The 15,270-nt window shown below is 36.2% G+C and overlaps 1 protein-coding gene across 1 annotated transcript; it reads right to left on the bottom strand.

Moving 5' to 3' along the window:
- Positions 1-12,392: 12,392 nt before the first annotated feature.
- FANCF (FA complementation group F) lies at positions 12,393-14,116 on the bottom strand. Its single transcript, XM_022583747.3, has one exon. It carries the CDS (start codon positions 14,059-14,061, stop codon positions 12,982-12,984), a length of 1,080 nt encoding a protein of 359 aa, XP_022439455.1. The 5' UTR covers positions 14,062-14,116; the 3' UTR covers positions 12,393-12,981.
- Between the last annotated feature and the right edge of the window lie 1,154 nt (positions 14,117-15,270).

Raw genomic sequence — 15,270 nt, 5'->3', positions numbered from 1 at the left:
ACATAAGTCTATAGATTCAAGAAGCTGATCAGTTCCCAAGAGGGATAAACCCAAAGAAATCTACACCAAGATACATCATAATTAAACTTCTGGAAACTATAGACAGGGAAAAAAATCTTAAACCAGAAAGAGAGAGATGACATTTTGCCTACAGGGTAAAAAAACATTCAAATGACAGATTTGTCATCATAAACCATGAATGCCAGGGGGAAATGGCACATTCTCAAATGCAGAAAGAAAAGATATGTCAGCCCAAATTCTATATGTGGCTAAATTATCCTTCAGGAATGAAATCAAGACATTCTCAGATGAAGGAAAATTAGGAGAATGTGACACCAGTAAACCTATTCTAAAAGAATTACTAAAAGTTCTTGAATATTCATGGTCTTAATTGTTTTACTAAAGAAAGATATAGTTATTATTCTCATCCAAATTCTGCAAATAAGAACACGAAAGCTTAGAGCTATGAAAGAATTTATTCAAGGTTGTCCAGAGATAGTGTTGTATTATAAAAATTAATCATAAAAGAAAGCCATTTAACAAGGTTTTTTATTTATTTCCCACCTTTGTCTCCTCATTTATACTTTAGTTCCCCCATCATAAAAAAAATCATAGTTTTTTTAACTTCTTTAACTGTTAAATGGAATTATAAACGCCTTTTAATTGTAATATTGTAATAGTAAGTGTAATATTCCATTCACAGAACTAGACTATAAAACGGGTATAATACCTTTAACAAATTGCAGAAACCATATTCTTCAAATATCCTGCCTTTGCTAACGTCTATAATGACAAACAGTGAAATCATTTTGAATCTACCGGGACCAATTTACTGGTACAGTGCACAAGGTCCAGTGCTTCTAGCTATAATTAGAAAATGGCGCCTGCTCTCCATTAGTTTTGGTTACTATAGTAATTCCATATGCCTGCTGACTAGTGAACTAGATCGTGTATCTTCTGTAAATTGCTCTTGTTAGTCACTTGTAATTTATTTTATGTTTCCAACAGCAATTTCAAACCAGCAATGTCAGGAACACATGTTTTTGCAATTATTGGAAAAACAAACCAGAGAATGTGTACCTCCAACCTCATCTCACTCTTGGCTATTAATGTTTACATAGACTACTGAATATTTTTGAAGCTCACCAAAGATTGTCAACATGATTTTTTTTAAATACAAGATAAGAAAACATACTCTCTTTTTGCCAAGAATATTTATTACAGAATTTTGAGGTCTCTTTATCTCTAGAAAAAACTATAATTTATAATCTGCATTTTCTTCCTATCTGCATTTTAGTAGTCAATTTATTAGTGATAGATTATTTGAAATCCGATCTTAACATTCATTGTGGATTCAAATTCAGTTAACATTTTTTAAGGTACCTAAAGTGTTTGAGATTAGCAAAGAACATTTATCCATTCTTGTCCATGGTGCTTCTGTATTCAGTGAAAGCTAACAGTATGCTATATTCTTATTCCATTTGGGCACATCGTCAATGCTCATAAATACATGCATAGCCTCAAGCAGAATATCTTACCAAATAAGTATTGATAATGTGTCAAATGCCTGGTATAATAATGATTATTTCAACAGCTATCCCACAGAGCTTTGAACAATTAAGGAGGATAAAATATCCAATATCAATCTAAACATATATCTCTATACCTCACATATTGCTTTCCAGATGTATTTTTTAAGAAATATGAAATTTGGTTCATAACATAAAAATATATACGTTAAATAAATTGGTTTGTATCATTTTAGTGCATTAAATCATAGTCTGACATATTAGTAGCTTACTGAATAAATAAATGAGTAAAATTTTGCAACACAAATATCAAACTGAAAGGATATATATAAAAAGTGAGGAACATTTTTGTAGTGATAAACAAATTTGCCTCTAAAATAAATTTATTTTAAATATTGATGTGTAAAACCCAAATTTCAAATATATGCCTGACATTGAGATTATTATAGACTTCATTCAGAATGTGATAATGCTATTTGTATTATATGTATAAGTATAAAATATAAACTGATTATTCACATTTTATATCCCTATGCTTATACTTCTGAATTACTGCATCTAAAATGTTCCTAAGATTTAAGTCCTGGTCATTCATGATTTAAAAGGATAAAACCACAATAAGACTTTAAAACACTGCAAGCTCTTTTGAACTCAAACCTTTACCCCAATATTAAGAGTAATGAAGCTTCAAGAGACAGTTGTATACACATTAATTATTGTAATTATTCAAGCTACTTTCCCTTAGGGCTACCATATTTCTAAGCCAAAAGTGTATTCTTGGTCCACCATGACAATTAGCATCTGATAAATGATGCTACTGCCACGCTTCTAATGTAGAGATTGATCATTTCCAATTAAGTTCTGAGAGAAATCAATGGTTTCTTCCTAGAGCATTTGCATTAACTAATTTATGTTAATATGAATACCTTATATCCACAATTTGCTAGGGAAGATGGGCCATTCTATTTATAAACTGGTTACTACTTTAGAGCTTCAGTATACTATTTCAGAGCTCAAAAAAATGCATAAAAGAGCTATAACTGGGTAACTTAACCACAGCAACTAAATCTTGACATTGATGAATGTTGATCCAACTCATATGCAGCAAAGAAGTTTTGGAAGATTCTTCCGTTTGATTGATTGTAGTTTGGAAATGTTACCATATATTGGGGAACCCACTCTCATTGTTTGGATTTATATTGTACTTCATGTAGCCACTACTAAAATTATTTATACTTCTTAAAGATATGACCCAAAGGGTGATGCTCTAATCAAATGTTTGCTCCAGTCCTATACATTCATAAATAGGTACCAACTACATAATATATGCCAGTATACTGTGAGGGCCTTGGACGTTCAAGCAAAACAGCTTTGTCCTTACTGAACTTATACTCTAGTAGAAAAGACAGACACACATGAACAACACAACTATATTTAATAGGAAAATGGGTGGTCTGAAGGAAAATAACAGAGTGAAACATATCTAGATAGAGACATTATGGTGAGAGAATGAAATTAAGCTGAGAAATGAAGGACTGGGTGAGAACATTCTTGTCTGAAGGAATAATGTAAGCAAAGTTTCTAAGACAGGAAAAAGATCAGCCTATCTACTCCAAGAACTGAAAGAATTCCTGTACTGCTGGAGTGTACAGAAATTGGCTTAATATAGAAGAGCTTATGACTGAAAACAAACAGAAGGTGAAATATGTGGGTATAGATGCTAGTATAGGTAGATGTAGTAGTAAAAGTCTGTGTAAGTTCTCTGCCATTAACTTTAAATTTCTCAGAGAACATGACTGAGAGTTGACTACTTGAGCTGTTAGGTGGAGTATGGATTGTAAGAGGTGCAAAAAAGCAAGCAGAGAAACCAGCTAATGGCAGAGATGTGATAGATGGGTGAACATACGAATTATCAGCCAAACCAGGGCATTTTAGAGAATGAAAAAGGATACTGTACTTGTATTAATTATGCCAGGACAACAGGCATAACCCAAATCTGTCCTGGGAAAACAAGACTCTATGGTCACCCTATCCTATATTAGGGTAATGAGTACAAATTTAGATAAGGGGAAATGTATTGGTAAATTGGATATGAGGGTTAGGAGAGAGAAAGTATTCAATAATAACTCCCAGGCTTCTGGCTATTTACGGAGAAATATAGGGGGATAAGCAGGCTTTTGGGGGATATGAAGAATTCTGTTTTGCATATATTTTGTTTGATAGGCTTGTGAAACATTTAAGTGAGGATATTCATCCTGAAGCTGTGACGAGAGCTCTGGGTTGCAGATGTAAATTGGGAGGTTGAAAGCATACAGGTAGTATTTAAAACTGTGGAAAAGGGATGAGATCACCTGGGATGAGAGCACACACAAAAGAGAAGGCAGACTATTAAACTCTGAGAAATCCTGGGAAAGATTGATTAGGGGGGAGGAGCCAGAAAATCAGACTGAGAAATGTAAGAGGAAACCAGGATAGAGCAGTGTCACACAAGTTCTGAGAATCGAAGTTCAAGCCTAGTTTCAAAAAGAAGAAAGTGGTCAAAATGTCTAATGTTACTGAGAGGTCAAGTAACTTGAGATCAGAAAGGTGTCCTTCAAATATGGGATCATAGGGATGATTTGTGACCTTGACAAGACTTCTTTCAGGGGAGTATTGAGGGCAAAAGTTAGGTCTGTCTGGGTTAAAGGGAAAATGAGGACTTCCACTTTTGGCAAAGCTGTGACTGTATGTTCAGTAAGACCCAACTGCTATAAACATTTAGATTCTCAATAATATATGCTTCTAATGCTTTGTTGAAATTTTAGGAAATAAAGGAAATTTCCAAGCTATCTTTCACCACCAAACATATATCTCTCCAAAAACAGAGAGGTGTGAGTATTATGCAAATCAGATTTGGAAACTATGCTTTGAGCAAGCCACAAGGTAGGGAAATTGAAGCCAAACCTCTTGCATTAAGCCAGGAATCTTGCAAAAGTGGCCTAGGTTACAGGTGTTCACTATTTCTGACAGGAACTATTGAAAATGCCATCATGGGGAAAGAATACCCTATTTAGATATCTAGGTTTCCATAGATTAAATCAAATAAATGGGAACTCACAATATATGTACAGAAGTATGTAAAGAAACAAATCACCATGAGTGAGAATCACAGAAACAGCAAACAGTTTTAAATCCCCAGGGACTTCAGGTTTTGAAGTTATTACTACAGAATATAAAATAACAATGTAAAAAAATGGAATCACAAAAAATAAACATATAATATGAGATTATAAAAGATGATCAGGCAGGCTTGAGGGGAACAAAAAACAAATAAAACTTTTAGGAAAAAAATATTGTTGAAATTAAAAACCTAATGGATTGCTTAAACACCAGATAAATAAGAGTGAATTAACAAGAATATACCAATACATTTACTAAGGATATAGGCAAAGTTGATGTGACAACTACACCTCAAAACAGTGATTTGGATAAGAGAGTAGGGTAGAGAGAGAAGTATTTCTATCCCATATAATAAGACAAATGAGGCAAGTGGGCTCTGTTCTGCCACCCTGAACATGTGGCCACATCTTTTTGTCTGCAGCAGTTGTTCCAATCTTTCTCAGCGGTGTGATTCAAGGTAGTCTTCAGCACCACAATGACTTTCCAGCTAATTTCAAGTGACAAACAGAGCATTAAGGGAAAATGATTTCCTATGTCAGGAGTGTGAACCCTCAGTTGTGCATATCAATTCCTCTTATTCACAAATGGTCAAAATCTAGTGTTATGGCCACATGTAAATAACTGCAAGAGAGACAGGGAAATTTACTCTCTAGCTGGGTGGCCACTTCTAGCTGAAATTTGGGGCTGAGATATTATTACTAAAATGAAGATAGGTAAATATATCCTAGGAGGTAACAGCAGTTTCCACACCAGCATAGAGTGGTAAGGAGATAAAAACTATGAAAGAGAGGTTGTAGGATATAAGGGTAGTATGAGAGGATCTAATACAGGCCTGATCAGAGTCACAGGAGACATTAGAAAAAGTGGAGGAAAGGAAACATTAGAACAAAACTGGACAGAGAAAAACACAACTCCACAGATAAATGAAATACAACACATAACAAGTAAGAAAAAAAGAGAAATTCACAATTAGATATGTTATAGTGGCTGCAGATACTGAAGCAAGGACTATCTCAAAAGAAACCAGAAAGAGATCACTTATTAAAAGCCATGAGAAGACTGACAACAGCTTTCTGAATATCAACAATGGAAAACAGAAAAGAGTGAATTACTATCTTTAACATGTTAACCTAGAATCCTGTACACAGCAAAATTATCTTCTAAGAACACTGACAAAATAAAAATATTTTTAGATAAAAACTAAGAGACCATTTAGAGACCTTCTTCAGGGGAACTTCTAAAAAAAATAATAAACTGATCCCAGGGGAAATGTCTGAGGAGCAATGGGAAACAAAAATTTTAAACATGTAGGTAAATCAAAACACACTTGTTGGGCTTCCCTGGTGGCGCAGTGGTTGAGAGTCCGCCTGCTGATGCAGGGGACACAGGTTCGCGCCCCAGTCTGGGAAGATCCCACATGCCGCAGAGCAGCTGGGCCCGTGAGCCACGGCCGCTGAGCCTGCGCGTCCGGAGCCTGTGCTCCGCAACGGGAGAGACCACAACAGTGAGAGGCCCGCGTACCGAAAACAACAACAACAACAACAAAAAACACACTTGTCAAAAAAAAAAAACCCCAAAAAACAAAAAAAAACACTTGTCTGTATAAAATATTAATTAAAGTGTTCTAATTTGTTGGAAATTTTCTTGCAAAGAACAAAACTAAAGATGAATAAATTAATAACTTGTGAGTTGGGAGATGCGATCAGGGTTAAAGGTTTCTAAGGCCCACTGTATTGTTAGAAAGGGAAATAAAGATTTCGGACTAATTTTAGATATTTTTAAGTTAAATGTGGTAAAAGTTTCAAGAGGAAAAGCTTAGGTATAGAATATAGCATCTCAATTAGCAGAGGGAGAAATGGAATAGGAAGACAAAAAAAATTCAGGAAATTAAAAAGAACTGAGAAAGAAAATTAAGCAGAAAAGTCAAGACAAATATCAATAGAAAGCACAAAGTAGGGTAGCAGAAAAAAGTCCAGTCATATTAATAATGATAATAATAATAGAAAAAAGATTTTAAAGCAGAAAATGTCATTACAAAATAAAAAGTTCAATTCATTAAGATGATATAACAATTCTGAATTTGCCTGCATATCATGAAATTGCTCAAAATATATAAAACGATAATTGATAAAGTTTCTTGAACCAAGACCATAGTGGGGAATCTTTTTAAATTGAAGTATAGTTGATTCACAATGTATTAGTTTCTGGTGTTCAGCAGTGATTCAGTTATACATATACATATTCTTTTTCATATTCTTTTTCATATTCTTTTCCATTATGGTTTATTACAGGATATGGAATATAGTTCCCTGTGCTATATGATAGGGGACCTTGTTGTTTATACATTCTAGTCTCAAACATACCAATCCAACCCTCCCCACCCCACAACCACAAGTCTCTTCTCTATGTCTATGAGTCTGCTTCTGTTTCATAGATATGCTCGTGTCATATTTTAGATTCCACATATAAGTGATATCATGTGGTATTTGTCTTTCTCCTTCTGACTTACTTCACTTAGTATGATAATCTCTAGGTCCACCCATGTAGTTGCAAATGGCATTATTTCTTTTTTTTATATAGCTGAGTAATATTCCATCTCATCTTCTTTATTCATTCATCTGTTGATGAACATTTAGGTTGTTTCCATGTCTTGGCTATTGTAAATAGTGCTGCTATGAACATAGGGGTGCATACATCTTTTCAAATTGTAGTTTTGTCTGGATATATGCCCAGGACTTGGATTGCTGGATCATATGGCAACTCTGTTTTTAGTTTTTTGAGGAACCTCCATAGTGTTATCCACAGTGGCTGCACCAGTTTACATTCCCACCAGCAGTGTAGGAGGGTTCCCTTTTCTCCACACCATCCCCAGCATTTGTTATTTGTAGCCATTTTAATGTTGGCCATTCTGACCAGTGTGAAGTGGGGCCTCACTGTAGTTTTGATTTGCATTTCTTTAATAATATTGAGTATCTTTTCATGTACCTATTGGCCATCTGTATGTCTTCTTTGGAGAAATGTCTATTTAGGTCTTCTGCCCATTTTTTTTTTTTTTTTTGCGGTACGCGAGCCTCTCAGTGTTGTGGCCTCTCCCGTTGTGGAGTACAGGCTCCGGACACACAGGCTCAGAGGCCATGGTTCACGGGCCTAGCCGCTCCACGGCATGTGGGATCTTCCCGCACTGGGGCACGAACCTGTGTCCCCTGCATCGGCAGGCAGACTCTCAACCGCTGCGCCACCAGGGAAGCCCATTCTGCCCATTTTTTGATTTGGTTTTTTGTTATTGAGTTTTATGAGCTATTTGTATAATTTGGAAATTAAGCCCTTGTCAGTCACATAGTTTGCAAATATTTTCTCACAGTCTGTAGGTTGTCTTTTCATTTTGTTTATGGTTTCCTTCGATGTGCAAAAGCTTGTAAGTTTGATTAGGTCTCATTTGCTAATTTTTTCTTTTGTTTCTATTGCCTTGGGAGACTGACCTAAGAAAACACTGGTATAATTTATGTCAGAGAATGTCTTGCCTATGTTCTATTCTAGGAGTTTTATGGTGTCATGTCTTATATGTAAGTCTTTAAGCCACTTTGAGTTTATTTTTGTGTATGGTGAGAAGGTGTGTTCTACTTTCATTGATTTACATGCAGCTGTCCAACTTTCCCAACATAGTGGGGAATTTCAGCACTGCTCCCTCACTTATTTGATAGGACAAACAGAAAAGGAGTAGTAAATACGCAGAATAATTTTTTTTAAAGTTTACAAAGTTAATTTAAAATATATATGTAGAAATGTGTGTCCCCAAATTAGAGAAAACACATTCTTTTCAAGTACATGCAGCACATTTATAAAAACTGACCACTTATTTGGACAATAAACCAAGTATCAATAAATATCAAAGATTTAGTATCATATAAACTACATTTTCTGACAAAAATAAATTAATTTGGAAAAGAATAACAAAAAGATAATTTTAAGAATATTTATCCATTGAGGAATTTAAAAAACAATTTTAAGTAATCCATAGATTATAGAAGAAATCATTGTGGAAACTAAGCTATAAATACTTAGAACTGAATGATAATGAAAATGTTAAATATCAAAACAAGAGACTTGCAGTGAAAGCAAAATTTAAAGGGCAATTTAAATACTTATATAATAAAAAAAGTTACAAATGAGCTAAATGACTTTGCTTAAGAACTGAGGAAGGAACAGCAGAATAAAAGCAAAGAAGAAAATAGATAAAATAAGAACATAAATTTTTGAAATAGAAAAAGCGATATAATAAACTTAATTCACTGGGAAAAATTATGTAATAGATAACACTTGGGAAGACAAATCAAGAAAAGCTAAGACAAAGAGGAAAAAAAGGAATAAAAATGAAACAGAATTGTAGGTGATAAAAAGGTAGGAAAACACTAGTGATAAAAAAGGTAAGAAACAACTTTGTTCTGATAGCCATAAAGAAATTGAAATTGTAGTTAAGTCATTCAATTAAAAAAAAATCAGGCTCGGATTGTATTACAGAATAATTCTATAAGACTCCCAAGGAATTGTTCATTCCAATTTTATAAAACTCTCACAGACAATAAGAAAAAGAGTAGTCTCTAATTCATTCTATATGGCCAGTAAAATACTGAATTCAAACAAAAGTATATAAGAATAAAAAATTACAGGTCAATCTCACTCATGAACTCAGAATCAAAAATCTAAATAAAATATAAGCTGAATTGAACAGAATATTAAAAATTTAATACATTTGACTGAGCATCTCTGAAAAGCAATGACAAATTATCATTAGAAAAGTTAACATAATAAAAGAAAAAGAGGGAATTCCCTGGTTGTCCAGTGGTTAGGACTTGGCGCTTTCAGTACCATGGGCCTGGATTCTATCCCTGGTCAGGGAACTAAGATCCTGCAAGCCACGTGTGTGGGCAAAAAAAAATAATAAAAAAGAAAAAGAAAAGAAAAAAGACCTCAACATTTTCATCTCATTAAACATAGGAAAAGCATTTAACTAGCATTTATTGAGGACTTACTTTCTAATAAGTACATATTTTCCTTTATTTTTAAAGACTAAACATAAAAATATTTGATAACTTGATAAAATCTAGAGATGTTATATACATTAATTACAGGTATGGAAATAGCAGACATGTGACCAAAAAATGGATAGGAATACACAAAAATGAAAACAGTGCCAATGCGATAGGGTATTCCTTTAATATTGTTACCATATTATTTATCCAATAAAAGTGTATTAAAATATTAAACTCCTCATTTTATTTCAAATTTATTTTAATGGTCAAATCTTAATGATGAGTCTCAGTTCTTATTACACCTTCAGGTATGGTTGCTTTTCATAAATACTAATTCATTGTGTGAATCATATTTTACATTTATTTATATGTTTATCAATTTAAAGAAGAGAAAATAGATGAATCGGCCTGTTTATAATTTCTGACATCATTTTCATATGCATTATCATTTTATCTTTTAATTATGCTAAGCAGTTCAAAAGGGTGGAATTTTTCTGTTTCATAGATAAATGAACTCCGATTCCTACAGTGAAATAACTAGGTAAAAGTTATAGTAGTAGATAATAACCCAAATTTAAACCATATTTGATAAATATAATTTCTCCCATGTGCCAGTCCCTGTTAGAGTATATACATTGATGACACAGACATTTAAAAGTTTTTAATACAGTATTGGTTTTCAAATCAGCAACCTACCTCCCTAGAAAAGATTTGCGGAGTGAATGTAAGTTAGAAAAGATCCATATCCTTTGTGACCTTACCACTCAAGAGTCACATAAATACTGGACAAATCACTACCTGTAGTCACAACTCCTTAAAAAAACTTGAAGTTCACAGCACATTATCCTGTCTTACAGTTATATTAAGAGGTTCTGCTAAGATGATTTAATTGCAAAACTTTGTATACTGTATGACACCATACAAATGCATAGCCTTATTTATGTACTCAAAGCCAAATCTTACACATTTTCCATTAGAATCAGAACCTTAATAAGCAGCCAGCACATGGACAACAGCATTTAGATTTAAAACATTCTAGTATACTCAATAAATATACACTCAGTCCAAGGGAAGTTTTCAGAAAGCATTGAGATATTTGTCCTCAACTAATACTAACAAAAAATAACAGGCACATGCAGTCATTTTATCTGCTGGCTCATAAGAATCTTGAATTTATTTATTCAATTTCCCATTTCTTCCTCTCATTTTTTCTCTCTTCCTATAGATTCAGAGTGATAGTAAGATTTCTATATTCAATAACACCTCTTCAAGTCTTTAACTTTGTTTAAAACAAGATAAAGAATACAGATTAAGAGGAATTCCCTGCTGGTCCAGTGGTTAGGATTCGGGACTTTCCCTGCTGGGCCCAGGTTCGATCCCTCCTCTGGGAATTAAGATCCCGCAAGCCACATGGCATGGTCAAAAAAAAATAAAAAATTTACTGCTGTTAAGAATATAGATTAAGGTTCTAATCCTGGCTTCATTTATTCAAACATTTGGAGTAGCTACCACATGCCAGGCACTGTGCTAGGCTCTGGGGGAAAAAAATAACAGATTGGCTTCTGCTCTCATGTTGCTTATTTTCTGTGTGCCCTTGGGCATTGTAGTTAATCTTCTTTAGCTTGTATCTTGATTTATAACAATACAGTCTTGATGTGAAGATTAAATATGGTTATCTATGCAATGAACATAGCATGGAGCCTAAAATAAGATATGGTGAGTATAAAAATAGATTTAAAATTTTTTTTTACTGAAGTCTATAACAAGGTTTACCATTTTATCTTGAAAAAGAGTGTGCAATGTTGCAGCAGAAATAGGGAAATAAGTTTACAAACTGTCATTCTTTAAAGCTAAAGGTTAGGGTTATGGGACTTAGGTTTATGGGTCAATATTATGACTTGTGTGGGCAGAACTCTTCATTGGGTTATGCTTCCTGAAAAAAGACTTTCAGGTAACTAACAGAAGGAATTGCCTTTCTTCCTGCATTAATGGCAAATTAAATCTAAAAGATGGTCTACGTGGATTAGAGCTAGAAAAAGGAATCAAACCACAGGAAATGCAAACTTGCTTGTGTTAACCCAGGATCATCTGGAAAAGTGTACTTGCTAGCAGAACAGTAGTTTACTCCAGGTTTCACTATAGAATAAAAAATTCTACAAGATTATACAACTCCTTTTGCTCTAATTCCATTTCTGGAATTAGAAGAATCTTGCAACCAACTAACTTGGTTATGGAAAAAAAAATCTTGATGAACAGAAAGTTATATTCCCCCTAATAAAAATGAATAAATCATTCTTAAGTTTGGTGATTGGCAATCACTCTGCTGGTAGTGGAGCATCTGGGTAAACTCACAAAATGAGGTTCCTACACACACTAAACAAATATTCTAAACTGTCCCCATAGGGCAGCCAACAAGGACAAAGTGGGAGAATTTGACTATTTTAGTCTCAACACTTCATTCAACATGAGGCAACTGTAACACCAAGGTTGTGATTTATTAACCTAGTCAATGGCAGAAGCAGCACTAATTCAGAAGTTTGTTTTCTTTTACCATCAAATGCTAAATTAATATCCAAAGGCATATATTTGTATTTACCATGCTGTAAAATTTTTTCTTAAGTCAATGCTCTAAATTACTGTATGATCTTTCAATGCACAGAAATGAGAAACAAAATTTCTGAATAACACAATTTTAATACATGTTGACGCTGGTTAATTGGTTAGAATGTTAGGTTAACAAGGCCAAAGTCCAGGGTTTAAAGTCCAACTAGGCCAGTGGGCTTTCCAAACCATTTCTGACAGCACATGTTGTTGGTTAGAGAAATCACTTCTGGGGATTTAAAAAAAACCCAAGAAAAACCTGCAAAAGTAAGGCATTAATAATATTAAAAAAGGTGTCTTGTCACTTTAAAGCTGCATTTTCTTTGACAAGCACATATCTTTTCAACATTATTAGAAATGCGCCTTCTAGAATGCAAACTATTAACTCCATGGCTTTAGGTAGGATACTTCCAATGTTACCTCCTCTAAACAGAAAATCCATGGCACTACAAGCCAGTTACTTATATATCTGTAATTAAGTTACAATTACACCTATTATATATTAGGACCTACAATAATATTTTGGACACATGAAAGTACAGGACATTTGGCGAGAACACTGGGATTTTAATTTTGTAAACCGTATATTTGCACAGTTACAGAACGTTGCCCATAGAGAATTGGGGCCTGGGCTGAGAACTTGTCTCTGCCCAAACGCAATATCACGCACTACTCCCAAGAGACAGCAACAGGTCTGTCCAGATGCTAAGACCAGGGACTTCGAAATCTCCATCTTGAGCCTTACAGGACTTCAGGGCAGTAAAAACTTCATCTTTCAGAGGTGGAGGGGCCTGACAGAGGCTTTGAAACCTGCTCAACAACTCCTCCCAGGGCACATCCTGGGATTCAGTTCCAATCCAAAGGCCTTTCTGAAGGCTGTAGTGCAGCTGTCGACCCCAGTCTGTTAGCAGGCCCAGATAGACCCGGGAGAGCTCTGGATGGCGCCCCGCCACCAAAGTTAAAAGCCCGGCTGGGAGGCTGCGGCAAAAAGCAACCATGACATCCGATTTCCCCAGAAGCCAGCGAAGCAGCTCTTGACCCTCCTCTCCCGGAGTTTTGGGGCTGCCTAGTTTCAATTCCTCTTCTTGGTGCCGGGGAGACGACGGCGGCAGCAACAGCGCGGCCGCTACCACCTTCAGGAAGTTGTTCTGGGGCGAGCGCTCCCACAGGCTGCTGAGAAGCCTACCAGGGCCCCCTGCCTCGGCCTCCCCCACCTCCTGCAGACGCCTCAGCAGCAGCTCCGCCTGGGTCTTCATCAGTGAGTCCTCCTGAAGGACCGGGTTCTCTCCATAGGCGTTGAAGCGCAGCATGTGAATAGCGGCCCGGCGGCGGGCGAGGCGGGCCAGGCTGCCTTGGAGCGACTCCTCCTCGGCGTCCGGGACGCCAGGGCCGGGAAAGAGCTGCTGCAGCAGGTAGTGAAAGGAGGCATCCCCGAGGGCCGGGTTCGCCAGCAGTCGCAGGGACAGCAGCTGGTCGCAGAGCCCCAAGGCCTGGAAGTTCGCCAACCCCGGGGCTGGAGCAGGCCCAGAGTCGCCCTGCTGCTTCCACTGGTTTTGCAGTCGCCGCTCCAGCGCCTTGCTAATGCAGGCATGGCGGCCAAAGCGCTTGTGGATGTGGCGCAGGTAGCGAGCCCACTGTAGGGCCCTGCGCACGGTCACGGGGTCCCAGGTGCTGACGTGGGTCGTGCGGGAGACAGCCAGAACCTCAGAGAACCGCTCCAGGTGCTGCAAGAGTGGTTCCATGGAGCGCGCTAGGACCTTACTTCCGCCTTCACCTTGGAGCCGGCTACTCTCTGCGTGCTTGATTGGCGTGTTGGTGAAACGATACGCCTCTCTGCAATGCTATTGGGTAAAATCCCTGTCAATCTGACAGCGGCTTTAATCCGGGTACCTGCACTCCGAGAAATGTAAGCCCCGGGAAAGTGCTCTTGGTTTTACTTTTGCCGTAGATATTGAGGAGGCTCGTACGGGAGGGAGAATAAAGGGAGGGCTAGGATTAGAGAATTCCCGGAGCCACGTGGGAGATGCTGTTAGTTACGGAGGTCTCCGTGCTCCCTTTCGCTTTATAAGCATCTCTAGTAGAAGTTTCCTGAGTTTTGCGTGAGTGAATCTGTGTTAAGGTTTATCATAATTGGGGAAAGCCAGACACGGGCTGTTACATATAAGAAAATGTAATTAAATAAAAATTTTGGTTCAATTCAGTTTAGTAGAAAGGTACTGACCTCCAATTAATTAATACCAGACACTATGCTAAAGTCTGGGCCTTGACCTTATCCTTTCATTATTAGAACTTGAATCCTTTAGAACTTGAATCCTGAAACTTAAAGATTAATACTTTATTAAAATAGTAAAGGAACTTAAATTTTATTTCAAAGTTTAATTATTGGTTTTTTGTTTTGTTTTTGTAATTCTCAAGGCAGAATAACTTAATTGACTCTTATTTCACACAAACAACTAATTGAACTAAGTGGCATTTAACAGCATATAACAAAAACAAATGCTTGTCTAAAGATTGTGGGAAGGGGGAGGGGGAAGAAGAATCCACTTCTGGAATGTTATCTGGATTATTCACAAATTTATGTGTTCTACAGATGTTTATCTGCCAACCTGTAGGGGTTTTGTTCAGAAACCTACAACAATTTCTAGTCTACTGAAGTTTACACAATAAGTCATTTGAGCTGAGTTTGTTTCCAGTCTTAAAGACACCAAGCAAAAGTATTCTAATGAGTAGTCGGAACTGGTGTTTTGTTTTGTTTTGCTTTAACAAAAAGGAGAAGAGAAATTTAACAGGAAGAGTCATTTTTCATTTATTAACTTTTTTAAAAAAATGAATAAAGCAGTGGTGTTCATGCTGTTAATTCAGTTTTAGGATCTGATATTTATCATTTAGCCTAAACTCTCAGTTGGTCTGTAGCGGTTACTTGATTTTATCTTTGTGTTGGATACTAGAAA

Source organism: Delphinapterus leucas, chromosome 7, assembly GCF_059928025.1.
Source record: "Delphinapterus leucas isolate spDelLeu-1000000601 "Yukka" chromosome 7, BTC_Dleu_Yukka2, whole genome shotgun sequence".
NCBI classification, from domain to species: Eukaryota; Metazoa; Chordata; class Mammalia; order Artiodactyla; family Monodontidae; genus Delphinapterus; species Delphinapterus leucas.
The sequence above is the reverse complement of the archived record's forward strand: the minus strand, read 5'-3'. Positions and strand labels throughout refer to the sequence as shown.

What these genes read in the sequence shown, in the direction of transcription:
- FANCF (XM_022583747.3), bottom strand. Translation starts at nt 14,061, where the DNA reads ATGGAACCACTCTTGCAGCACCTGGAGCGGTTCTCTGAGGTTCTGGCT.